Source organism: Macaca thibetana, chromosome 13 (genome assembly GCF_024542745.1).
Source record: "Macaca thibetana thibetana isolate TM-01 chromosome 13, ASM2454274v1, whole genome shotgun sequence".
Classification (NCBI taxonomy): Eukaryota; Metazoa; Chordata; class Mammalia; order Primates; family Cercopithecidae; genus Macaca; species Macaca thibetana.
Window position 1 is genome coordinate 76,430,810 of NC_065590.1, and position 25,911 is coordinate 76,456,720.

At 49.2% G+C, this 25,911-nt stretch overlaps 1 protein-coding gene across 1 annotated transcript in view; it reads left to right on the top strand.

Moving 5' to 3' along the window:
- CAPN13 (calpain 13) overlaps positions 1 to 25,911 on the top strand; it is a 113,954-nt gene that overhangs the window by 45,214 nt on the left and 42,829 nt on the right. The window contains exons 8-18 of the mRNA XM_050753267.1: positions 3,976 to 4,067; positions 7,753 to 7,827; positions 8,918 to 9,063; positions 10,850 to 10,998; positions 16,405 to 16,416; positions 18,557 to 18,753; positions 19,751 to 19,784; positions 20,147 to 20,203; positions 23,621 to 23,678; positions 23,786 to 23,844; positions 25,479 to 25,547. Of these exons, the coding sequence (XP_050609224.1) occupies positions 3,976 to 4,067; positions 7,753 to 7,827; positions 8,918 to 9,063; positions 10,850 to 10,998; positions 16,405 to 16,416; positions 18,557 to 18,753; positions 19,751 to 19,784; positions 20,147 to 20,203; positions 23,621 to 23,678; positions 23,786 to 23,844; positions 25,479 to 25,547 (948 nt within the window). The remainder of the gene's footprint in view (positions 1 to 3,975; positions 4,068 to 7,752; positions 7,828 to 8,917; positions 9,064 to 10,849; positions 10,999 to 16,404; positions 16,417 to 18,556; positions 18,754 to 19,750; positions 19,785 to 20,146; positions 20,204 to 23,620; positions 23,679 to 23,785; positions 23,845 to 25,478; positions 25,548 to 25,911) is intronic.

Sequence of the window (25,911 nt, forward strand, 5' to 3'; positions counted from 1 at the left end):
ACAGATGGCACCTGGGAGATAGCTGGCCTGGACACGCTGTCTCTTTAGTGTCTGTCTACACTTGTCACCACACTTGCGGTGACAGCACTTCCTGGCCATGGGATGGTTTCCTGCAAGTGTTCCTCGGTCTCTGTATTTTCCACAACACTTGAGGTCTAATAATGTCTTCTAAGCCCTAAGAGACCGAGTTCCAAACTCTAGGGCACATCATTTCTCCCAGGACTTTATGGACCGAGGACTGCAGAGCATCAGGCTCTATGTGTGGCTTTCTCATACTTGCCTGGCCTCTCCTCCTTTCCCACATGTCCTTCCTCTCTCTATCCGTCTGTCTCTCTTGTCCATGGACCTGAGGCCAGTTGTTCCATTGTTTCACATTTTGATCATTGTCCCAATCACAAAACCAAGACAATATCTCCTGTCTCTAATGAATGCTTTTTGTACAACAGGTAATTGTCCAAAATTGACCTTGGCACTTCCAGATTCATGGAAAGAGAGCTATTATCAATTAGTAATATCTATTTGGGGCATGAGATGAGGAAGTCAGGTACCTTTGCAATGTATTTGCCATTCTTGGACAAGATCCTTTTTATACATTGAGATAGCCTTTTTTCCTGCTCTGAACACAGGGGAGAAGGGACTCGTGTACCCAGAGGTCCAGATGACCTTGGAGCATGAGTCCCCGCAGAGGCTGGCTGTGGAGACGGCAGTGACTGCTGGGTTGCAGAGCAGCTATGTGAACATCTAGGGTGACAGAGGGGAACTCGGGAGTCCAAGTGCTGGCTCAGCTGCAGTTTGGGCTCCTGATCATGACACCCACAGCTCGAACATTTGTGCCCCCATAGTGTACACTTGGAATTGTTTTAATAATATACTGAGTGGTCTAAACAGAACACCTCCCCTGGGAAGACAGGTGATCAAGACCGCATGTCCTGTGTAATCCGTCCCTGCTCCACCATTCCATGCTGCTGACACTTCACAGAACGTGTTCTAAGAAGCACTAGCCTCTGAAAATGGGTTTCCAAATACTTTTGGAAAATGCCACTCACTATATCCCCTCCTTGGCGATTCAGAGTGTACATTTGCATTTTAAAGACTCCAAGAGGCCTGTATGAGCAGTGCAAGCCCTGCTGGTTTTTATTGTACCATTAGCCACAAAACCATTTTTGCTAGGAATAACTATTAATGGCCAATGGAACTGGCATTCAGGATAATTCATTTGAGGAAGTACTATTGCAGGGTAGATAACTTGGGTTACCTCCTGCCCAGTAGCACCTTTCCTGAGTGCTGAGCAGGGTCAGAGGCAGAGTCAGCGGCCAGGGAGTGAAGAAGCACGTGGCCGGCCCATTCTTAGGTGTAGCCATGGCCTTGGCCTCGAGTGTGACCCCTGCACCCCCAGACCAAGGCCCATGCCAGCACGAATGGGTCACTGCCATAAAGGAGGGACACAACCAAGAACTTGAGTTGGTTAAAGACTCCTCCTCCAGAGAGAGAAGGTTATAACTCTGAACCACAAGTGCTAAGATTAAAGCAGCCCATAAATGTGGCATACTTTTTAATCTGCTCATCCTCCCTCTAGGCAGGACACAGACAGGAAGATAAATGAAATGGGCATTTTTTATTATGCACTTAGCTCAGTCGGCGATTCCCTTGGGCAAAGGGGTGAGTGTTTATCTGCATGCCTCACTTAGCCCTGCTTCCAGCCCCTTTGAATCGCAGGTTGATTTTCTCCCCCATGCCCACCGGAGCCCCTGAATATCCATGAGACACTGAGCATGGCTCATTAAGCTATTTGGGGCACCAGGTGACCATTTCTTGTGTCCTTGCTCCATGGGCTCTGTCAGGTGCTGGGAGTTAACAGTAAACTGTGTGCAAGGCTTGGGGTGCCTCAGGGTAGGGCAGATGGGGTGGGAAAGCTGGGTTTGTGCTTCTTGGAGGCATTGAAAGTGAGAGCCCCTTCTGCTGAGGTACTGGCCAGGGAGCGGCGCAGACAAGGGAAGCAACAGAAAACAGCCTTTTCCAAGCCAGGCTCCTGGGCCCGTGTGTGACGGTACGGCTCCTGCACAGCAATGCCCCACTGGTGAGCATGGGCATTGACCAGGTGGCTCAAGGGTCACAGTCGAGGCCAAGGGCACAGCTACATCCAAGAATGGACCTTTACTCTTGCCCAATTCCAAAACTAGGAGCCGGGACTTTGGAAACTGACCATGGCTAGATTGGAATTCTGCCTCTGCCGCTGTCTTAGCGATCTTGAGAAAGGTGCTTAGCTTCTCCCGTGCTGTTTCCTTAGCACATGTTAGCCAGCACCTAGCTCTGAGCCCTGCCTCCACCTGCGGCTTCTCTTCCACACAGTGATAGTCTGTTCTATCCAGAGTGTTGTCTTTCTTCTCTGACCAAGAATCAGGGAGCAAGTTCACCCCTTTCCTCACCCCTCTGGGCTTCTGTCTCCTCAGACAACATTAGCACAGATCGATATCACAGCTACAGCTCAATCATATTTTAATTCCTCTCGCCACGCTGAGGGCTGCCGGCTCCCGGGGATGCAGGTTCAAGGGTTGGCTGCTGTGTTGTCATTTTCTCACAGTTCTGCCCTCTGGCTTAAGTGGTGTGAGGGAGCAAAGGGGTAGACCTCCTTATCTGAAGTGCGGTGAGGATGAGTAACCCCAGACAGGGGGCAAGGAGAGAAGAAAGGAAGGAGGAAAGGAGGGAGAGAGAGATGAGGGAAGGTAGGGGGTAAAGAAGGAAGGGAGGGACGGAGGGAGGAGAAAATCGAGGGAGGGAGGAAACAAGATAAGAAGGAAGGGGAAGAGAGAGGAAGGAAGAGACAGACAGGAAGAGAGGAAGGGAGGAAGGGAGGGAGAGAGAAAAGGAAGGAAAGAAGGAAGGAAGGAAGGAAGGAAGGAAGGAAGGAAGGAAGGAAGGAAGGAAGGAAGGAAGGAAGAGAGGGAGGGAGGGAAGGAGAGAGGGAGGGAGGGAAGAAAGGAGGGAAAAATAGGAGCAGGGAAGGGTAAAAGGATAGGAGCAGGGGAGGGAGAAAGGAAAGAAACAGAAGGAGAGAAGAAAGAAAGGGAGGGAGGGAGGGAGGAAAAGGAAGGAAAGAAGGGAAGATGAGAGGGAGTAAGGGAAAGAAGGAGGGTAGTAAGGGAGTGAAGGAAGAAGGGAGGGAGAAAGGGAAAGAAGGAAGGAAGGGAGGGAAGAAGGAAAGGGGAGCGAGGGAGGGAGGGAGGAAAGGAAAGGGAGGGAGGAAAGGAAAGGGAGGGAGGAAAGGAAAGGGAGGGAGGAAAGGAGGGAGAGAGGGAGGAAGGAAGGAAGGAAGGGAGGGAGGGAAGAAGGGAGGGAGGGAGGAAGGAAGGGAGGGAAGGAGGGAAAGTTCAGGCCATTGTTGGCCATCTTCTCTCAGACTGAGGTATCTCATCAGCTCTGGGATGCAGGATGAGGAGGGCTAGCCCCGGCTATCTTGGTTCACAAGCCATCTCAGTCTTGCTCAAATCTGCCTCCTCTACCCTCCTCACTCACGACAGTGCTGTTGAGACTGCTCCATAGCTCCCACTGGGCTGCCGGCAGAGAATGAGGCTGTGTCTGTGGAACAGAGATGCCATCCATGACAGGGCTTGGAGGAGGCTGGGGACCCATAAAGTTGTCCTCTGCAGCCCGAAGCAACATCCCCTGCTGTTTATCTGCTATTAAATCTCAACTCACTCAGGTTCTGGGATGCAGTCTTAAGGAATGATAAAGTTGCATCTGCCCTTGTGAGGGGCTGAGCGGAATGAGGGGCCATTTCCTCGTCTATCTCCTTCCAATGCTGTGCAGGCAGTAGAGAGACATTGATTTTTTTTCCTTTCAATTTTTTCTGGTTGCAGCCAAATGAGGTCAGAAGTTAAATTGGTCCTTGGAGGTAAAAAGCAGCTGCATTCATCCCCCTTTCTGCTGACTTTTGCTGTAGAGCACTGACAGTTTCCTTTTCTGTTTTCTTTACAGATTCAATACAGAAGGGGCTGGGAAGAAATTATCTCCCTGTGGAACCCCTGGGGCTGGGGCGAGACTGAATGGAGAGGGCGCTGGAGTGATGGGTATGGCTTCAGGAAACCTCTCTCCATCCTTCACAGAGCGTTTGGTGTTGGTAGAGCCTCCTGCCCATGAGAGCAGGGGTTGTCTCGTCGCTATGCATCTCACCGCAGGCCTGTCCAGCTCACACCTACACGTGGTTATCGGGGTCCATCTCACGCTCCTGTGATGCCATCTGCCAAGCAACTATGAGGCACCTACTGTGTACACCCTGTACTAAGTGCACTGTGTTAAGCGGGTGCTGTGAGGTATATATGGATGACAAGACCCAGTGCCCACCCTCCAGAAGGTTACAGTCTACAGCAGGGAATGCACATGCCCAGAATTAGTAAAAGAGGCGGGAGGTAGGGCAGGCAGGAGCCAAGCCCCGACTTGGCAAGACATTGATGGAGAGAAGGAACTGCCTCCCTTGGAGGGACCCATGGAATTCTGATCCTGAGCATGTCACATTATCAGGGTGGAAAAGGCGTCCTAATCGGGGGCAGTTGGGGAAAGTGATGCAAAGATCTGGATGATGTTTTTGTCCAATCTACTCAGCTCTCCAGTCTTGCGCTGCTGCTCCGGATGCCTATGAGTACTCGGTGCCTGGGATGTAAATGATAAAGCTGCGCCTCTCCACATTTAAATCAGGAGGCACAGGAGCTAAGACATCCCATGGGGGGGCCCAGCTGTGTGGTCAGTGCTTTCCCCAGGGAACTGGGCTGGCATTTCCCAGCTGCCAGAGGAGTGGACCCCTAGGCCGCCAGCCCCTTGCTGACTGTGAAGGAGACAGTGGTCCTGAGAGGACAGAGGGGCCGCAACAGGTTACTTGCTCCTCTGGGCAGCCAGCAAGGCTCAGCCCGGTCGCACTCCTCCAGGGGTCTGTGTCCATCCGTGAAAAGTGTGGTGACACAGCAGCTGCTGCATCGTCGCCAGTGGGGCTGGGGGTGGGGAACTTGATCTGAAAGGAAGTGCAATCCGTTCAGACAAACAGGAATGGGCCCAGCACACAGTGAAATCAATACAGTGAGGACGGTGCGTCCTGGAGGCGAATGCAGAGCCAGCCAGTTCTAGACCTGATGCCCCAGGGTAAGCTGTGGCAGGACCGCTCCAATCTCCCATGACCTTGGCACCCTTGGGCACTCAACCAGTGTGGGATGAAAGTATGATTGGGATGGAGGGCGAGGTAAGCAGAGATGGAAGGTGGGAGGAAACAGCACAATGAATTCCTAGAATAAACCTAACTGTGACCTCAGACGCCCCTGGGAGAATCGGGCAGTCAAACCTCCCCAGTTTCTCCTCTCTCGCCTCTATTCTTTCTTCCTTCCCAGGTGTATCCTTTGTGCTTTCCAATATAAATCCTAATAACCTCTGTCCTTTTCCAGTTCTCCTTCCCAGTCATTACTCCAAGTTGCCAAATATGGCCCAGAGTGTGACAGGATCATCCAGCACCCCTGATTTGAGGCTGCCTGTTGGGATAGAAGTAGAGGGAAGGCAAATGACAATGACAGATTCCCTAGGGTAGAAGAAGAGGCAATATATTCGCAATTGATATTTTGCCCATGTTTCCCATGCTAAATATCAAGTGACCAGTCAAGGCAACAGGGGACACCAGGGTTTGGGGAGAGAAGCATCCCATGAGCTGGCATGTTCAGGGAAAGCTTCATGGATGGGACCGAACTTGAGTTGGCCTTGTGGTGGAGGAAGTATGACTCACTTCAGAAGAGATCACTAGATAGGAGGGGGACGCATAGGCTATGGCACCCCTCTGGGAACATCGATAGTCTGTTCAGGGCCAACAAACTGGCCTGAGGCAGAGGAAGCTGAGAGAGAGAATGCTGGGAGCCAACACCAGACAGCCTGATGCCGGAAGTCTGGATTTATCCCCTACAGGCATGGGCATAAAGGAAGGCTTTTGACCATGGCCGTGATGTGTGCAGAGCAGGGACGGGGGGAGACGGATCTAGCAGCACCTGCTCTGTCGGATCACATATTGTATCCTCAGCTGACTGCTGAGGGTCACCACTTTGCACCAGAAACCAGGCTGGAAGGAAGTGACGGGGACTGCATAATCACTGTCTCCAAGCAGGTGGTTGATTTCTTCCCTACTTTTTAGGAATGGAGATGGATGGAGAGAACCAGATGGTCTAATCTCAGCCATAATTGAAATTTCAGTTGCACACACTTAAAGGCAAACTTGTATGAATCGATAGCGTATTGATTTACACTACAATTATTCTCCCTTACACACTGCAGAAAATGTAATTATCGCTTAATTATAAAATTGCCATTTTACAATACCACATCTGACTGCCTCAGCCTGCAGCCGGAAGCCTGAGTGGTGGCCCCTGCCTTGCTGTCCTAGCACAGAGGGGACCCAGGCTCCCCATGCAACCTCATCCATGAGAAAGGTCTCATTGAGCTTTTGTGCCCCTGAAACCCATTGCCTACAAGCATGCCTCCCCTCTAAGGAGTGGGCTGAAGAAGGGGCAGCTGCTGCCTTCTGCTTGTGAGGGTCTCTTCCTCGCCAGAGACCCAAGGACTGGCTTCTGGAACATATTGTTCCAACGAAGTGGGCAGCATTAATTAATTAAACAAACAAAAAATCACTGTGTGCTATTAGGCATGCAATTACTTTTGCACCCACCTAATACATGCCAAGGCATGGGCAAAACACCTGCGATGATAGGATGGCCAGCCAGGCTCAGCAATCTCATGGCTCTGGGAGTCTAGTGAGGCATAGCAACCAATACACAAAGTAACAGTAACACAGCAGACTATGGAAGCTCAAAAGACCTAGAACAGAGGGAAGTTGGGGGCCAAGCAGGGCTTCCCAGAGGCAATGCCCTTTAAGAGGAAAGATGAGTAAGGGCAGGTTACAGAACTAAAAGGAGGAAGAGGGCGCCAGGTGCAGCGAGCATCAGGGTGAAAGTTGGGGGTGCAGGGGGTGTTTTAAGGAAATGAAGGCACTATTGCTGGAGAATAGAATTCAAGAGTGGAGGTAAGGTGAGGAAGCAAGAAACTGGTAACATCAGAGAGGGTGGCAGAGGCCGAGGTTCTCTTTAAGGAGTGTGAACTTTACCTTGAGAATAATATGGAACCACTGATAGGTTTTAAGCAGGGAAATAATATAATCAAGTTTACATTTTAGAAAGATCATTTCAATGGCAGTGTGAGGAATGGATGGGAAAGTGGGCAGAACTGAGTTCAGGGAGACCAGGTGGACATCCAGAGGGAAGGGCAGGGAGCCTGAACTGGGGTAACAGCAGGAGGGATGGAAATAAGTACCTGGCTTTGAGAGGGGTTTAAGAGGTAGGATCAATTAATGAATGCTATTTGATGATTGTTTGGATGTGTGGGTGTGACAAAGGGACTCCTCATGTTCTCACTCAGGCAATAGGAGGTGGCAGAGGATGGGTATGGTCAGGGACAGGTTGATTTGGGGTCTCTATGGGACTCTGTTGGAGATGTGGGGTGAACTGCAACATAAATCCATCTAGACCTCAGGAAAGAAGACCAGGCTGGGGACAGATGTTTGGAAGTCGTCAACAGGTAGAGAATAACTGGGTCCTGTCCTAGGTGGAATGATACTTGCCATGTGCTCCCCAGGAACTAATGGTGACATGTACAGAGGGTCCCTGTTGACCCACACATGGTTGAAAAAAAATGCACTGGAAAATCTCACCCTGTGGTTTGTTTGTCCATGTTCAGGTCTCAGGAGTGGGAGGAAACCCGTGACCCGCGGAAAAGCCAGCTACATAAGAAACAGGAAGATGGAGAGTTTTGGTATTTACCCTTCTTATATAACGGTGTTTTAAATCTTTAACTATTGCCCAAGTCTTCAATCCCTACCCTTTTCCCTAAACATTTATGAAGATGGAAAATAGCTTTGCAGAGACCTGTTTAGAGGGAGCCTATTTTCTCTACCAAGACACAAAAACTTTGGATGAAAAATTATTGTAGGCTCCCTCTTGGTGGGAAAGTTATTTCAGTTATGAAATGCTGAACTTTCCAGGACATTTTAATAGTAAAAGAGAATATTGGCACCAAAGGCTTGAAATCTGTGGTTTCCTGGAAGCTAGGATGCATGGTTGTCATGCCCATCTCTTCTGTACCATCTTGCTGGGACCCTCGAGCTCCCCAGTTTCCTCTAGTGTGACCTCAAAAACAGCAGCAGGATGCAGACTCTGTAGCTCTGGGTGAGACATTGGCTTCATCACCCAGAAGTCACGCAGGACTAGATGTTTTGAGAACACATTCTTGGCCATATGCTCACATCTCAGAGCATGACCTGTATATTCCTCAGAGGGTTGTCTGTTTTACTGAGTGATGTATTTCAATGAAAATCAGCATGTGTGGAAAGGAGCATGGGTCTAAATAATTAAGAATCAGAGGGACAAATATAGATTAGAAGGAAATCTTTCCCAGTGTCTCTGGTTTAATCACAGTAGGAGATGGGATTTTAGGTGTGGAATCCAATTTTAGGCTGATAAAGACCTCAACAATAAATTTGGCAGAACACCCTAGGGTAAAAACAATTTTCCTAGCAGCTTAGAGAACCCAGAGCAGACAGAGAATGGCAGTCATCCCACTGACCATGAAAGGGCTCACCATTGGATCAATGCGTTAAGGAGATGGCAGTTAATGATAAAGCTTCTGCCTGGTGACAGGCAGACCCCAGAACGTGACTGTGTCCTTGCTCTCCCAGCCACTGGAGCAGAAGGACTGAAAACACAGAAGGGTGCTTGATGGTGAATGAGCCAGGTTCAGACATTGGTCTCTGGGCAGGACAGTGCCTATGCTGTAAAGTCATAGGAACCCCCACCCTGGGGACACAACCACTAGTCACTGAGTGATGTATATCTGTTTTTAACAGGATGTCATGTCAAGATTTCCAACAGAAATTCGTCTCCATGTTTATATGTAGCCAAATTCCAATTACCCTGGACCATGGAAACACACTCCACGAAGGATGGTCCCAAATAATGTTTAGGAAGCAAGTGATTCTAGGAAACACTACAGGTAATGATGACACGGGTGGTCACACTGCCCAACTGGAAGCTGGCTGCCCCAGCCCAGCCCTGCCATGGCTTCAGCTCTCTCTGGCCCTTGATTCTGGGCCATGAGCCTGAAGCTGAAAGGAGGGGAGTTTGTCAGCATGAAGAGACTGTGACTGCTCCTCCAAGTAAAATGATTGCTGGTAGGGGCCAAGCAGGAGAATCGCTGATGTGATTCTCCTACAGCCCTCCACGCTGTGCCACTGTCCTTCCACTAACCCCCTCCTGCTTCCTGGGAGGAGGGCAGGCTCACCACCTTCCAGTAAACATCCAGGACAAGGGGGAGGGCTGCAGAAGGAACACAGGAAAAGAGTTGGGGCCTAGGTTGGACCCTTGTCTTTGCCACATACTGGCCTTGTGATGTTGGAAACATAATTGGTCACCCTGTCCTCAGCCTCCCCAACACTCAGCAGTGGAATTAGTCATACCTGTCTGTCCTTGAGCCTAGAGAGCACCACCCAGACACAAGGGAGACTATCCCTGCCCTGTCTTGGCAGGTGTGTCCCTGCTGAAGTCCCACAGATAGGCGCCTCTGAGCCCATCTTTGAGCTCCCCTGAGATGAATCTTGTTGATCATGGCCTTGGGAAAGTCATATTCCCTCCCTGTACCTCCCATTCCCTGTTCGTGGCATTGATGAGTGAAAGAGCTCCCTGTGAAGAGGAACCAGAGTGTGCTTATACATGCTTGATAGAAGAGACTGCGTAAACAATGCATTTGTGTGTGTGAGTGTGTTTGTTGTGTGTTTACACCCAGGGATGTGTATGCATCCTTTCCTCTGGGCACCTGCCTGTCGAGATGGTTTGTTTGAATGAGCCCATACCCCAGGGTGTCCCTCTTTTTGACCTCCAGGCTCTAGTGATCTACAGAACTGCTGCTCAGAGAACCTTGTCACCAGGAGGTCTTGGGCAGAACCTCAAGAGCTGCTGAGTCACTCTTGGGCAGCAAATTTACTGATTCCTCTTCCTGAGCTACGCCTCTCTGATTATAGGGCCAAGGCCCTCTCCCCTGGATACAGTGCTTATCAATGAACTAACAAAACCTGTACATCAGGGCCGTTTTCAGTAATACCTTACAATGGAAAAAGAAAAGGGAGCCAGTGATCGAGCACCTGCATTTTAATGCACCGTCTTATCCAGTCCTCACGGCACGTCCATGCTATGATGGTCCTCTACGCCTCCCCACTCCCTTGCAGAGCTCCCCCATTGTCAGTCCAATCTTCTGATGTGTATCAATTCATCTCTATCTTGATTTATCTTCATTCTTCCATGTATTTGAATCTAATGGTTTTCACATTAGCTCGCTCTCTCTTGTTCTGGCTTTGATAAGCATGCTTGGTTAGAAGAGTACAGCAATTGCCATCTCTCTGCCTGTTTTCCTGTCTCTAGTTGTGCTTGGGTGATTCATGCCATTTCAAGGCTCTGATGGTTACCACCAATGCAAAAGTTCACATGTAGCTGGGAACTCTGGAATTTCACTTATCATTATAAAATAGACTTTGACTTTACAGTTTAAGAAACATTTTTCACACAGTGGGGACTATACAACCTTTCCTGTGTTTAAGAGGAGGAAGCCAAGGTTTAGAAAATAAACTTGTATCTCAAGTAGTAACTGTGGGGATTAGGACCCAGGCCTTAGGTCTCCAATCCAGAGTTTACAACACAACCCCACAGAGCTCTCTGCACTGGACATGGTCCTGCCCGGGATTCCCAGTAGTGAAGCTGAGCTCTAGTAACAGCTCTATCTGATGCAGGAGGACTTCGGAATGATGCTCAATTCAACTTTTCTGTGCAAGAGCCAATGGAAGGCACCAATGTTGTCATCTGCATCACAATTGCTATCACGCCACCAAATTTGAAGGCAGAAGATGAGAAACTTCCACTCAATTTCCAAGTGATTCCGGTAAGGCAGCCTGCTTCAGGGCTTTCCCTTTTAGAAATTCAGTGTAAACCTTGAGTTGGGGAGAACAGCTTTGGCCATGCTGGGAGATTTGACTATACCACAGCCTTGGAGACAAAGCCCAAAGAGGCTGTAGCATTCATCCAGTCCAAGGCTAAATGTGCAAGAAATCTGAGGCCAGAGAGATGACAATCGACCATAATTACAGTGGGACTCACCTCCTGCCTGTGTCGCTTGTCAGCGTTTTCTGGGACGCTGTAGAATCTAATGCTTGCTACTCAAAAAGTGGTCTTGGCCAAGACTAGCTGTTCTAACAAAGCAGATTCTGGGCTTATTCCAGACCTTCTACATCAGAATGTTTAAGGACAGAGCCTGAAAATCTGCATTTTCATAAGCTCTCCAGAAGCTTATGCACATTAAAGTTTGAGAATAATTGGCTAAACTTTGGAAGTTGTTTGGGGGGGTGGGGGAAGCTGTCTAAACTGTTCTGAGTATAAATCCAAGAGGTGTGTTTTTCTCTCATGTTTAGACCAAAGTCGAGTCATAGTTTGGTGGTTGGCATGCAAACTTCTGCTTGGCTATTCTGAGGCCAGGTTTCCCCTCCACCTAGGCTCTCTCTCTCCTTTCATGGTTTTGGTTTTATGAAACTTTTATTTTAGGTTTGGGGGTACATGTGAAGGTTTCTTACATAGGTAAACACGTGTCATGGGGGTTTGTTTTATAGATTATTTCATTTCCCAGGTATTAAGCTCAGTACCCAGTAATCAACTTTTCTGCTCTGCTCCCTCCTCCCACCCTCCCCCCTCAAGTAGATCCCAGTGTCTGTTGTTTCCTTCTTTGTGTTCATAAGTTCTCATTATTTAGCTCCCACTTATAAATGAGAACTTGCAGTATTCGGTTTTCTGTTCCTGTGTTAGTTTGCTAAGGATAATAGCTTCCTGCTCCATCCATTTTCCCAGAAAACATGATCTCGCTCCTTTTGTGGCTGCGTAGTATTCCATGGTGTATATGTACCACATTTTCTTTGTCCAATCTGTCACTGATGGGCATCTAGGTTGATTCCATGTCTTCGCTATTGTGAATAGTGCTGCAGTGCACACTCACATGCATATGCCTTTATCGTAGAATGCTTTATGTTCCTCTGGGTATGTACTCAGTAATGCGATAGCTGGGGGAATTCATTTTTTAAAAATAGCATTTAAAAGAAAAAAGCTACAAAAGAACATCTGATATCTCTACTCCCTGCTATTCCCCCAAACAATTCAGTGCATCCCCCAAGTCAAGTGAAGGTTCTCAAATCATACACCCCACGGCTTCTTTGCACTAATGTGGATATTTAAGATCATGCACTTATCACATGCTGGGATCCTCTCTCCTCATAATAGAGTTGAAGAAAATGAGGCCCCAAAAGGTGAAGTGACATGGTCAGAGTTAATGGCAGAGCTGAGATTGGCTTTCAGAGGTTCCCTAAGCCTTCAGTCAAACACACAAGTCACCTTTCTGAGCACCAGGGATATCAGAGGTCCTTTAACAGACTGGGCTGGAGCTTGAATTACAGTGTCTCTAGGAATGATTTCAGTTTCTGTTCACTGAGCTGAAGGCAAAATTCACAGCCTTGAGTGTCAGTGCATTTATGGACAGACAGGGGCTCCTGGGTACCCGGACATGGCTGAACAGTCCTGTGCATTGGCTGTGGTTCACACTAATAAGAGGGCCTCACGGTGAGAGAATACGGATCGTGTCTCTCTTATCAGAAATGCTTTGGACCAGAAGTATTTCACATTTGAGATTTGGAGGATTTTGGAATATTTGCAGTATATACTTACTGATTCAGCATCTCTAGTCCAAAAGCTCAAAATCCAAAATGCTCCAATGAGCGCTTCCTTTGAGTATTATGTCGGTGTTCAAAAGTTTTGGATTTTGGAGCATTTTGGATTTCAGATGTTCGGATTACAGATGCTCAACCTGTACTTCAGAAGTACAAGCATGTTCACATTCATTGTCTCAAAAGCCCAATTAGCCCCACTTTTGTAGGTGTGGAAGCTAAAGCTCAGAGAGGAATGACCTATCCAAGGTGCACCTTGGAGGTGACAGGGGCATTTGATCCCAGGACTTAGGGTCTCAGGCCCAGGGCTCTCGGTAGGGCTTAGGAGCATGCCTTTCTGATGATACTCATGGCTCCAAAAACCACAAAGAGCAGGAAAGCTTTTGTGTTCTGCTCTCCTTGACCATATTTCCATTTCCCAATTTCAGCAATTTGGTGGAGAGACATTGCTGGAGTTTAGCAGAGTAGTTTTGAGGTGCCTCAAACCCTCTGATGCTATCAAAGAATATCTCTTAAGGATGCAGTAGTACACGGTTGTCATTTTCATCACCACCTGGTACCTGAACACTTTTTCCACCTTAGGGGAATCCTGGTGGGAGGCAGGGCCCAGCCTCCTACTGCAAGCAGCTAGAGGCCAAATATTCCCTCAACCAAGCCCTTGGATGCAAAAGTTGTAGACTTGTGACCCAGGCTTGCCCAATTAGATGCTCCCTTCATCTCCCCCTCACCCCTCATACACACACACACACACACACACACACACACACATACAGTCACTCAGAGCCTTGGCACTCGAGGAAATAACTAAAATAGGTGGGAACAGCTGAGGATTATTTGCTGTGTATCCTTCTTGTCTGGCCCCTGCCCACCTCTGGGCTGCATTTTCTAGCATCCCATCGACTCTGTGAGCTTTTCTTCTAAGAAGCACCTTTCAGCCCACCCCAGCCTGCGTTAGTTTCCAGGGCTTTCAGACAAGAATTCCTGCTGACCCAGGTGCCTTCTAAGAGGACCCTCATCCTCAGATTCTCCAGCTCTCACCTCTGGGAAGAAAAGGCTGGAGGCAGAGGGAAAGATTTGGGAAAGGCTGAGAAGGAACTGAGGCCCCTGGTCTGCCCAGCCAGGATTGACCAGGTCAAGCACCAAAGAGGCCTACTAGAAACATCTCAGCCAACTCTTCCTTCTGAGCCAAGACAGAAGCCCAGAAAAAGATCACAGCTGCCCCAGCACACACACAACTTCCGAGGCTCTGTTCACACGGGTGACCATGGGCCTTGTGTTGATTCACCCAAAGTCTTCACAGTTCAGGAACCCTACCGAGACTGTAACTACACCATTTTTAAAATGATATCAAACCCACTTCCCTACTTTTCTGCCAGAGATGTGTTACTTCTCACCATTCCCCAATTTGCTAAAAGAACACTCAGACCCAAGAGCTCCTCAGGCTTCCTGGAGATCCCAGCAGATCTTGCAAGATCCTGATTGAGTTAAACACCAAAGAACAGTTCAGACCTGGACAACTCAAATGATATGGGTTGCTTTCACAGTTCAGCTGAGAAACAGCAATGTACCTGCCAGCAGCCAGACTCTCAGAAGGCTCCAGGGCTCACATGGTGTCTGTGGCTCCAGTGCTGCCCTGCTGATATGATGATGCTCCAGCCCTGGCATGGGCCTGTGACTCCCCAGCTTCTGTGGGAGCACTGCTCTGCTTTACATCCAACTAGACCCTGATGGGGTATGAATAGGCAGGGAGAAGACAGGACAGTGAAAAGCATGAGGGTGAATGAGCCAATTCATCCTCACCTCCCTCAGAGTTCCTCCCCAAGGCCTGGACTTTCCACCTTCCTCTCAGCTCACCCTTGGCCTCCAGATAAGTCGGCCTGGGAAAACTGAGAGGTCTGTAAACATGGGTGGGGCCCAGGGTCAACAGTGGAAAAGAATCAAGCCAACTAAGGAAGACATCACCTGGTGGTGACAGGGCTTGATTGCAAAGCAAGCAGCACAGCTTGCCCTGTTCCCAACTCTGCTACTTAAACTGCTCAGCCTCAATTTCTACACCCATAAAATAGGGAGCTCAGCATCGGCTTGCAGGATTATTGTGAGTATCCAATACATTACATACAAGTGCTTTGCAAACTGTAGAGAGGCTTTTAATGGAACTGCATCCTCAAGTATTCCTTCTACTACATGAAGACTGGAACATGGGTATCTCCCCATTCATAGGCACACAGACATTCCTACAAGCATTGGGGGTGGGGGTGCAAGAACAAATTCCCATCTATTTACAGTGGTCTGATGGACTAAAAGAAGTTGACTTCTTAAGGAAGCTCCCAATGTTAGGGAGTTTACATTTGCACTAGGTTCTGTGCCATCTGCAGGCCCTGTCAAACTCTCCCCCTTCCTTCCAATGCAATCATCATTGCTGTGAAGAGTAACCACACCTTGCTGGGCCGACCAAAGAATACCTCCTCCTCTCAGACACCTCCTTTTCTGCCTCAGTTTCCTTCCTCTTGCTGTTCTCTGCAACTGAGTGGGTTTCATTTCTTACAACCTCACACAGAGAATGGGTAACCAGTCATCCCAGTTCACCTCTAGGTGTGCCAAGGAACAGGCAGGCCACACAAGGAAGAGGAACATGTTCCACTTACACATTTTTTTAGGTTATCCCCATTGATCCATTCCATAAAGCTATCAGAGGAAATCGTGACACCTAGTGGATCACCAAATCAGTCCACAAGCGCGGGATGTGTGGGCTCACATCTTCAGGCTGCAAGAGCCACGGCCTTGGAAAGGGCCGTAAGTTCTACCACACTATTGGTGGTTCTCACCATGCAACTTGGAGAAGGTGCAATATTCTCCAACTCCAATGTTATCACAGATATAAGTAACGTTTGTAAAATTCATACCTAATAAATTTAGGAAGTCATGTCTGCTTACAGCTATTATGTGTCTGTTAAAACTAGTTTGTAGATTGGTCCATGGATGCTTTGTCGGATCATGAAAGTTAGAGTGCAACAGTGTTTGAAGACTCTAAGTGATGGTGTATCTTGTTTCTAATAAGAAAAATTTCTTTTGTCTTTACTTCATCTTATTAGAAAGTGGTATGTCAGTGTTTAAAACAGGCTTTGTGGCAGCTGGGCATGGTGGTTCATGCCTGTAATCCCAGCATTTTGGGAGGCCAAGGCAGGCGGATCACAAGGTCGGGAGTTCGAGACCAGCCTGGCCAACATGGTGAAACCTCGTCTCTACTAAAAATACAAAAATCAGCCAGGCATGGTGGCATGCACCTGTAATCCCAGCTACTCAGGAGGCTGAGGCAGGAGAATCGCTTGAACCCAGGAGGCAGAGCTTGCAGTGAGCAGAGATCGCGCCATTACACTCCAGCCTGGGTGACAGAGCGAGACTCTGCCTCAAAAAAAAAAAAAAAATGCTTTATGGCAGGCATAAGTATAAAATAAATTCTTTGAAAGAGGAAGAAAAGGTGGAAGAATGCAGGGATGAAACCAATGAGCCATGCTGTTCAGTTCTGCTTGCCTTTTTGTTTGGGTCTGAGTTCCTAAAACTGCCTTTCTCCCTGTTTCCAACAGGCTGGCTCACAGGTATGGCTCAGCATCGTCCTTGCCCTGCACCTCTGCTGCCGTCCACCAGTGAAGTGTTAGGCCACTTCCAATGCCCGTGGCCTCCACGTGTTCAGTGGCTGCAAATTCAGTCTAAGTCTTACCTTAGACACAGGCCTAGAATCCCCAAACAGGTTCACAAAGCAGGAGAATATTTAGCTGTCCTGGTTTGAAGCTTTGACCCTTTGAGCTGTTCTCTTGTTAACATTCAAGTGAAACCATCCTCAGGACCATGGCCTCTGTTAGAGAAGATTGATGAAGCTGGTTCCTTTTAAGATGAGAGCAGCACTAAGGGGTACCTTGGAAAAGATCTTCAGCCTCCTAAAGTAGTCAGTCCCCAAATCCTCCGTAAGTAGGATGCATGCTCTCCAAATGCGGCTTCAAGGTACATCCTTGAGCCCGTCTTGCGAGAAACCGCCACCCTCCTAAACAGATCATCTGGCTCAGGATTGGTGAAAGGCAACTTGCCCGTATGAGGAAGGATGGAGAAGGACAGGTGGAGTTTGGAATACCTATCCTCACAGGCACTCAGACCTACCCCTCTGCCCATGGCTGAGAGCTCTGAGCCCCCAAGAGGGAGGTGCATCTGCCTGGGGGCCACAGATGAAAGCGGGGAGCAAGATGTGGCCACAGACAACAAAGAGTGATTACAGCACCTCCAGACCTTCCGGGGGAGCCTGCCTGTGACGGTGGTGGCCCAGCCACAGAGCTGGGGTCAGGATCTCACTCTGGTCCCTGACACCCCAGCTAGGTTGGGATGGGCATTGAGAGAAGCACTCAGGTGCAAGGAGCCATCAGCATCTCAGGCCCCAGAGCTGGAGAACAAAGTGGCACTTAATCCAGGAAAAAGCACAGGACCCATCCCTACAAGCTCAGAGTCGGGTCTGTGCATGACCAGTCTTGGGTTTGTGATTTGTTGATGCTGGGTACTCTGAGCAATGGACCAAGAACCCCCGCGTTGTTCCCCCACACTCACACTTCTCACTGCCACTGAGCAAGTCTGTTCTGAAGGATCAGGAGCCTGGACAGGGCTATGAGGGGCCAACAGAGGGAGCAGGACAAGATAATGGGTAAGTAGGGAGACCCTTGCCTTCTAATTGCAGGAGGCACACTGCCCACACACCTCTGCATGCCCACTGCCTCCCCTTGCACCCACACATGCATGCACCCTCGCCCATACCCAGAGCCACGGGACACTGCTGACCCTCTGGAGAAGAACTGATTCCATCATTGCTTTTGCCATAAGGGCGCAAGCAAGTCAGGCTCCCAAACCTGCTGAGGCTATTGTTAATGTCAGCAGAATTGCATTGGAGATGCCACCCAGCCATGCCCCTGGGGCAGTGGCCTATCTCCTGTTTCACCTTGGAGCCCAACCCTGTCCCTACTCCTGAAAAGAAACTTTCCCCTTTCCCGTGTTCCCCACAAGGCTTAGCTCATAAATAATCATTTCCTACTGCATAACCATTCGAAATGGAATCCCTATGCTTGACTGTAGTGAGGAAAATTTGTTTAGCAAGGGGTTTTTATTACATAATATGTATGTGACATCTGGTAATAGGAACTGCATTATATTTATTGTTTTATCTCTGAGAAAATATTGAAATAAAAGGAAAATGATCAGGGCCCATTATTCTCCAATGAGAAGGAATCTCGGGGCTTCGCTGGAGAGATGAAACAGAGGAAGTGAAAAGAATTCAATTCTGTAATAGTATAGCAGTCCAAAGTATTCTGCTAAACATTCAGGAGAGAAGGGGCTTCAGGGGCCCCGGAAGAAAATCAGTGTTGAAATGATGTCACTAGTTTCCATGGAGGTTTTCTTTCTATATAAGCAGGGAGAGAAAACTCAGAAACTCAGGATGCTGTTGGACTCAATGAGATAAAACTGTGTGTAGTATTTCTTTGCACCCATTGTAGTGTCCAGGGTCTAGATGAAACGACAGTCTAAATGCTACTGCTTTTTGAGAGTTCAGCTGAGCACCGTCTCCATTTATAGAACCTGTAATGTTATCTTGGTAAATGGAAAGGGTCTAGAAGGTGTTGGGTCTTTCTTGGTGCCTGGGGTCCATGCACAGAGGGGGCTTTCTCACAATAATTGTATTTCTTGTATTTCTTCTAATTCCAGAGGTTCCAGGAGAAATTTCCACCTGTGTTTTCTTCCCCGTTCGGAAATGTTGTCCAAAGCTCAAATAATAAATTCCGCCGCAATTTCACTGTGACCTACCATCTGAGCCCTGGGAACTATGTTGTGGTTGCACAGACACGGAGAAAATCAGTGGAGTTCTTGCTCCGAATCTTCCTGAAAATGCCAGACAATGACAGGTACAGAACCCTCTGGGATTCTAAATGTTTTATTCTATTTAACTTTATAAAAACGCGTTGTGTCGTTATGGGCTGTGCTCTGTGTATTCGCGCAGCATGTCACTGGGGATGCAATACTGGCCCCACTCTAGAGCAGCTCACCATAAAGGGGGAGCGAAAAAGTCTGTGAACCAAGAACCAGACCACAAACAGGATGGGGCCATTGCCAGATGGAAATGCAAAGTGGCACGGGAGGACTGAGTGGCAAGAGGGACAGAGAGAAATGGCACTTGAGCTGGCCTTTGAAGAAAAACACAATTTAATAGCTTAAAAGGGAAGGCGATGGTGGCCATGGGAAGGTGGGTAGAAGAAAAAAGCATGAACGGCAGCAGGGAAGTGCCTGTGCACAGGGCTGCTTGGAGAGTAAGTAGCATCGGCATCTATACAGGAAGGTGGCATATCGCCAGCATGTCACATGTCCTGAAATGTGGGGTAGAGCAGGGAGACAGTGAAAGATGGGCCTGAAAGAAAGAGTCCATCACAGAGGGTCTTCCATGCCAACTTGATCATTCAAGACTGCGACCAGCAAGTGCTCACCCCGCTGGGCCCCTTATCTCCTCTTGGGCCCAAGGCAGACATTGCCATCATTATGGCAGTCTTTGCAGTTGAGCGTGGGTGAGACCTTCCAAGTCCAGCATGGCAGGCTGCCATCACACCACCAATCAGAGATGGAGCCTAAGGCAGAGCCTATCTGCCATCCTGACAATGGGCGTTGCTGGAAGTATCTGGTTGTGGAAGGAGCCATTTACTAAACAGTTAAAGACCAGACCATGACCAGCCAAAAGGCTGGGCTCGTGGCCACAGTGCTGTAGCTGCTCACTTCATGTCCTGCGGTGCTGAGGGTGCCCCATTCAGGAACTTGGCATCAATATCCAGTGCCAGCTGTGTGCCCTGTATATGCAGGCCCCCTTTGAGTGGTGAGCTGGTCACCTTGTCACACTGTCCTCTGATTTTCTAGGCACCTGAGCCACCATTTCAACCTCAGAATGGAGGTAGGTATGCAGCAAGGTTTGGCTGACAAGCCTCATTGGCCCCATCCCATCCCCAAGAGCTTCTGTCTCCTTCTTTGCGCCTTCCCCTGCCCTCAGCCAATGAAAAGAGAGACACCATGATAGGCTGATGATGGCTCAAAGGGGCGGGCGGGGTAGGGGGAGAAGACCAGACCTCCAAGGCCAAGCTCAACGCAGTCCTCTTCCTTCCACAAACTTCAGTTTTCTCATTCCCCAGAAGGCTTTTTCCAACTGCCCAATAAAGCCTCTTTCTCAGATCTTGGCAGGGGTTGTGCCCTTGCTGAACCAGATGGGTGGCCTCCTTCCCCAGAAGTCTAACATTGGCTATTTTCCCTTTGATCCAGGGAAGCCCTTCCGAACATGGCTCCCAACAAAGCGTTTTCAACAGATATGCTCAGCAGGTATGGTACCCCAGGGGCCTTACGTGGGAGCAGAGAAAGGGGATCTGAGGAAGGGACAGCTCTTATAGGCCCTTATTGGGATGCAGAGAAGAGAAGTGACTTGATAGATTATTATACCTGCCTCTCTTTCTGGATCATCTCCAGAACTGCTCTGGCTGCCAAGCTCGGTAGAGACACGGCACCCCACCCAGTGTCATCTGGGTGACATCAAGATGGAATGTAGAGCTTAGAAACGGAGGGGATAATTATGGGTTGTGAGGTGTATTGCCTTCTAAATCTTTAAACAAGCAATTGGCAGTATCCCTTAAAACCTTTCCTTCTCCTACTCGGCCACCTCCCACCAACCTGGCATCGTTCCTCCCGGGAGCTAGCCAGCTTCAGAAAGCAAATACAGCATCCTTGCTGCCAAGCCACCTATGTGCACACAGGATTTCTCTAATGGCTTAATAAACTGTTATAAAGAACTCCTTGACTTGTCAGAATAAAATAGCTGCCAGGGGCTCTGCACAATGGGCCTCTTACCATTAATAATTGTGTTGGCGTGGAAAGTGGACAGTGATACCGATGTGCGTCTCTACCCTGCCGCCTTGAACCAGGAAGAGGCCAAGGACAGGAAGGAGGGCAGGCCCTGCCTCTGCATTCAGAGGGTCACTGGGGCAGTGGTCACCCAGAAGCAGCCTGGGCCAAAGTAGGAAAACTTAGGGAAAAAAAAAAAGAATGTGGCTGGAATGAGGGGCATGTGTTGCAAAGAGCAGGTGAACACAGGAACACAGACCTCCATGAAGTCAGTACCAGCCCAGGATCCAGGTCCACTATCTGGGCTGATTCAGGAGGCACTTCCCTCACTGCATGACAAGGCCGGCCAAGATGACTGTCCTCAGTCTGCAAGCTCCCAAAGGCAGGGATGATATTATATGCATTCCTTGTCCCCAGCACTGATCACTGTCCTTGGCCAAGGAGGTGCTCAATCATTTTTATTGAATTAAGGCAGATCACCTCCCCCGGAGCAGATGCCTGAGTGAAGGTTAGCCCCTGAGGTGGTTAGCAGGCGTAATTAGGATGCCTGAGACCAAGCTTCCTTCAGTGGCAGGTGGCAAATTCTCACACACGGCCCATGCACCTGCACCTCTAAAATAAAAATGTCTGCCATATGTGAAGATGGGACAGATTTTCTAATCAGGACTTTTCCAAACAACAGCCAAATCCCTCCTCATAGAGGGTGATTAGTGGCCCATAGGGGGCCTTTGCGGGAATTAGAGTAAGACCCCAGTGTGGCACTCTGCCAGATACATGGCTGGGAAGTAGAAAAGAGACGGGATTCCAGCCCCCTTTCACCTCTCGGCCAGGCACTCTTGAGCAGGACCCACCTGGCAGTATTCTGTAATCCTGCAAACTGTCCTCAGGGTCTGTGTCCTGCAAAGAAAGTTTAAAGCAAAATATTCCTCCATGCACTCACTGTGTCCTCTCTTCTGACCTTTTCTATCACTTCAACTAGATTTAAACTAATACAATGGTTGTCGGGCGCAGTGGCTCATGCCTGTAATCCCAGCACTTTGGGAGGCCACGGCAGGCAGATCAGGAGGTCAGGAATTCAAGACCAGCCTGGCCAGCATGGTGAAACTCTCTACTAAAAACACAAACATTAGCTGGGCATGGTAGCACATGCCTGGAGTCCCAGCTACTCAGGAGGCTGAGACAGGAGAATTGCCTGAACCCAGGAGGCAGAGGTTGCAGTGAGCCAAGATCGTGCCATTGTGCTGCAGCCTGGACAACAGAGCAAGACTCCATCTCAAAACAAACAAACAAACAAACAAAAACTAATACAATGACTTGATGCTACCACCGGTTCTTCATTCACTATAGTAGTAGTGACAGCTCTATAACCCAGGGTCTGCCTGTGGGAAAGGAAGGATCCACTTAGACTCTGGGATGAGCTAGGTCTATCCACCAAGCAGCCAGCATTTACTGAGCACCCAGTCATTACAAGTCCCACACTAAGCTTTGGGAATCCCAAGGAATAGCTTTTGGGCATCTTGCATTATGGTGGTCGAGGCAAACATGCAATTTTTTAGGAGATTGTTTAAGCATCCCTCACCTCCATTCCTACCCTCATCTCCTCAGACTCTTTTGGTTGGTTATGGAGTGTGGGACCCGGGGCAGGCTCTGTCCCTATGTGGGAATATGGAGGAAAAAGACATGGTCCATGCCCCAAAGCTGCTTTATAGTGGATGATTCCATGGAAGTCGGAACTCCTCATTAGCATGCTGACTGCAGCTCAAAGCGAGGTGTCCTGAGTCTCTGGAAGAGAAACTCAGTTGATAGTGGGCACCCAGCACCAACTTTCCTGATAAAACCCGAAGTGAGATGTGGGGGAAATGACCTGAGGACCATTTTCAGGCACTGGCAAGATGTTTTCCTCAGGGGCATCCTGAGGGGTCATCCTTCTGGGTGAGGACCCCGTCAGGATGGGCTCTGGGGCTGTTTGTGCTTCCAGTTCAAGGTGGTAATCCTGGGAGATGGAAGGTGCTGATTCTCAGAAGACCCCCAGGAGGCACCCTCTTCTACCTGACCAGTGCCACTCCACAGGGCCACCTGCTGATAAATCTTTCCAGCACCAGCTCCCCATGAAAATGCTTTCCCAGGGCAATACCAGCATAGCATCCCCTCTGCCCTTCCCAGGCTGGACGTGAGGAACAGCCACATACAGAACAGCTCCATGTCTCTGGGAAATTGTCATCAAAGACACTGCCTGTCAACCTGCTGGATGCCCCCAGTATAAAATCAAATGCAGTTAACTGTCTCAGAAGTTGAGGCCAGGAAGAATTCCTCCCTCCCCAACCTCAATTGCTTCCCGCTCTTAATCCAAAGAAAACCATGATGTCTCCCTTTTTGCTTCGGTGGCTGGGAAAATTAATGCTAAGTAATGTGCTCAATGATAGCAGTTTCTCTTAGCCCACATTTCTGTTATTTTTAACTCCTATTATCACACACGTGCATACACACACACGTACACAGTAGTTATTATTTTTTCCTAAGTCTCTTCCTGGAAGCAGATGGGGAACACATCTGAAGGGCTGAGTTGATTCATTCAACAATACTTACCCTGAGGGGTTCCCAAGTGCCAGAGATGGTGGGAAGGACTAAACTGCTTTCAGTCCAGTAATGGATAAAGAGAGAAATGCAAGGTCACCTACACCAGGGGCCAAGCATCAGGAGTGACCAACACGACAGATGTGCAGGGGAGGGAGTCACTACTATGGCTGGGAGCCATCAGGTAAGGCTTCATGATGAGGGCAAGATGGGTACGTTGTGGGGACTAAGTGCTTGGAAATCTGAGTGTTTTTACAGGGCAGGCAGATGTGCCTCTGAGATCCTGGAACTCATATAATTCCTGCATTCCTTCCTTATTTGGTTCAGAGGCTGGACATTGATGCCACCCAGCTTCACAGCCTTCTCAACCAGGAGCTTCTGACAGGTATGAGCAGCCCAAGGGCAAGCTGGCCCCACCCTCCTCCCTGCTGGCAACCCCCACCCCACACCCCGCTGTCAACACTTCAGTCCTTCCTATCCTTCTCTCCTCAGGACCTCCAGGGGACATGTTCTCCTTAGATGAGTGCCGCAGCTTGGTGGCTCTGATGGAAGTATCCTTTGCGGTCGTCCCTCCCATGCTCTGAGCGCCCCCCTGCTCTGTGGGCTTCCCCAGAGACCTAATTAGGACAGTAGGGAACCATTTTCTCACTCTTAGTATTTTCTCTTCTTTCCTGTCCCTGAGTTTCTGGGGATTCTCTACTAACTCACTAACGTGCCACAGCAACAGTGATAATAGTTACCATCTATTAAGCGCCTACTATGTGCTGATCAGTGTACTGGGGTGTGTGTGTGTGTGTCCTTATAATTCTTGAAGCAACCCCTCTGATACAAAACGTATCATCTCATCATAAGTGGAAGAAACAGGAGTTCAGAGAGGTTAAGTAATTTGCCCAGATCACACAGCTAGTCAGGACTCGTGCCCACATTTGAAGTTGGAGCTTTCAGCCTCCAAAATCTATGCTCTAACTTTATCCTAAACCGCCCTTTATAGCACCGTTGGGAACTATTTTCCCTTTCACCTGTTCCCTTCCCACTGGAGGAGTCTCTATTATTTAAATTTCTTACTCAACAAGTCCCCAATTCAATCAAGATAACTACCACCAAAACATGGAAAACTGCCTGGTCGACACAGCAGTTGCACCTCAGCATTGTTACCATGCTGCCTTTGCAGCGGGAGAGGCTGGGCAGATGCAGTTCAGCAACTCACTCCAGGCCCGTGGCTACAAGTGTAGGACCAAGAATTGAACCCCAGGTTCCTGCCCCTCCTCCTGATTTCCATTCCCCCAGCGAGCCATCCTCCTCCTGTGTACCCCTCATTTGGCAGGCAGGAGAGGCTGACTCCATGAGTGTAGACCCCCAGATGCTGCCCTGCCAGCCCCTCACTCGGCAGTGTGCTGTCTCCTGAGACGCTCTGTCCCTCTCCCGCACCATTGACAAGGCTCAATTGGGACTGTGAAGCTGGCCATTGTAAAACAAGAGGGGTTTTTTGATGAAATCATAAATCAGGCCCTGTCTCTGCTGGCTGTGCTTTGGAATCTGTCAGAGACACTACCCATCTCCCACAGAGGAATCCAAATGGTCCTCATAGCCCCACGGCCCAGGGTGAGTAACCCTAGGGGAGGTCACCTTTGCTGGACCCCTGCAAAGCAGACAGGTCTCTTTCAGCCTTCTTCCTACTCACTCGCTGGCTCCCCTTCCAGTTCTCAGAAGTTAATCTTTTCCCTTCATTAGTCATCACTGAACCCATCATACGGCGCAGCCAGGGCTGGCTTTAACATGCCCACGGGATGCGTTCCCTCTATACTTATGCGCACAGGCTTCGTGCTCCTCCCCAACTTCTGGAGCCAAAGCGCCCACTCCAACTGGTGGAGGCTGTGTTCTAGACCCCTCTCTTCCCTCAGATGCAAGTGATATTGGCCTCTTTTCCTCAGGGGTTCCTTCTTCCAATTGCCCATTTTTCTTTGTGAAGCAAATCTAAGGTAGGTCCCTTTCAGACACAGCAGGAGCCAGCTGGCATGCAGCCACATCTAGGTGACAATGGACCAGCTGGCATGAGGCCACATCTAGGTGACAATGGACCAACTGTGTTGCTAGTGATGGATGGACCTGCTCCAGCTTCACTGGCAGGACGGCAGCCCCTCTGCACCTTGCACACTGACTGGTTCACGCTTAACTCCGTACCCAGCTGAAAGTGGATGGGAGGCTAGACCAAGAGGAGTTTGCGCGACTGTGGAAGCGCCTTGTTCACTGCCAGGTACAGGCACATTCTCTGTGACTAGCACGCTCATTCCGTCCAGTTAGCAAGGATTTACTGGGTGTCTAACCCTGCACCAGGGTTCAGGGGTATGAAAGAGGAGGAAATCTCACCCCTGCCCTCAAGGAGAGCTCGCATGTTGTTTGGGGAGATGTAGTGCAACTCTAGAAGGCAAAGGCAATGCCCAGTTAGGTGGCGGAATGAGGGATGCATTGGAGGAATGAGGGATGCGTTGGAGGTGGGAAGAGAATGCTGTCCCTGTAAGCTAAAGCTGCCCACTAGCATCTCCCCCAACCCCCACTCCTCCATCCACTGCAACACCTGCTAGCTTATCTCATCCCCGTCCAATCCATCTGCCAGAGGA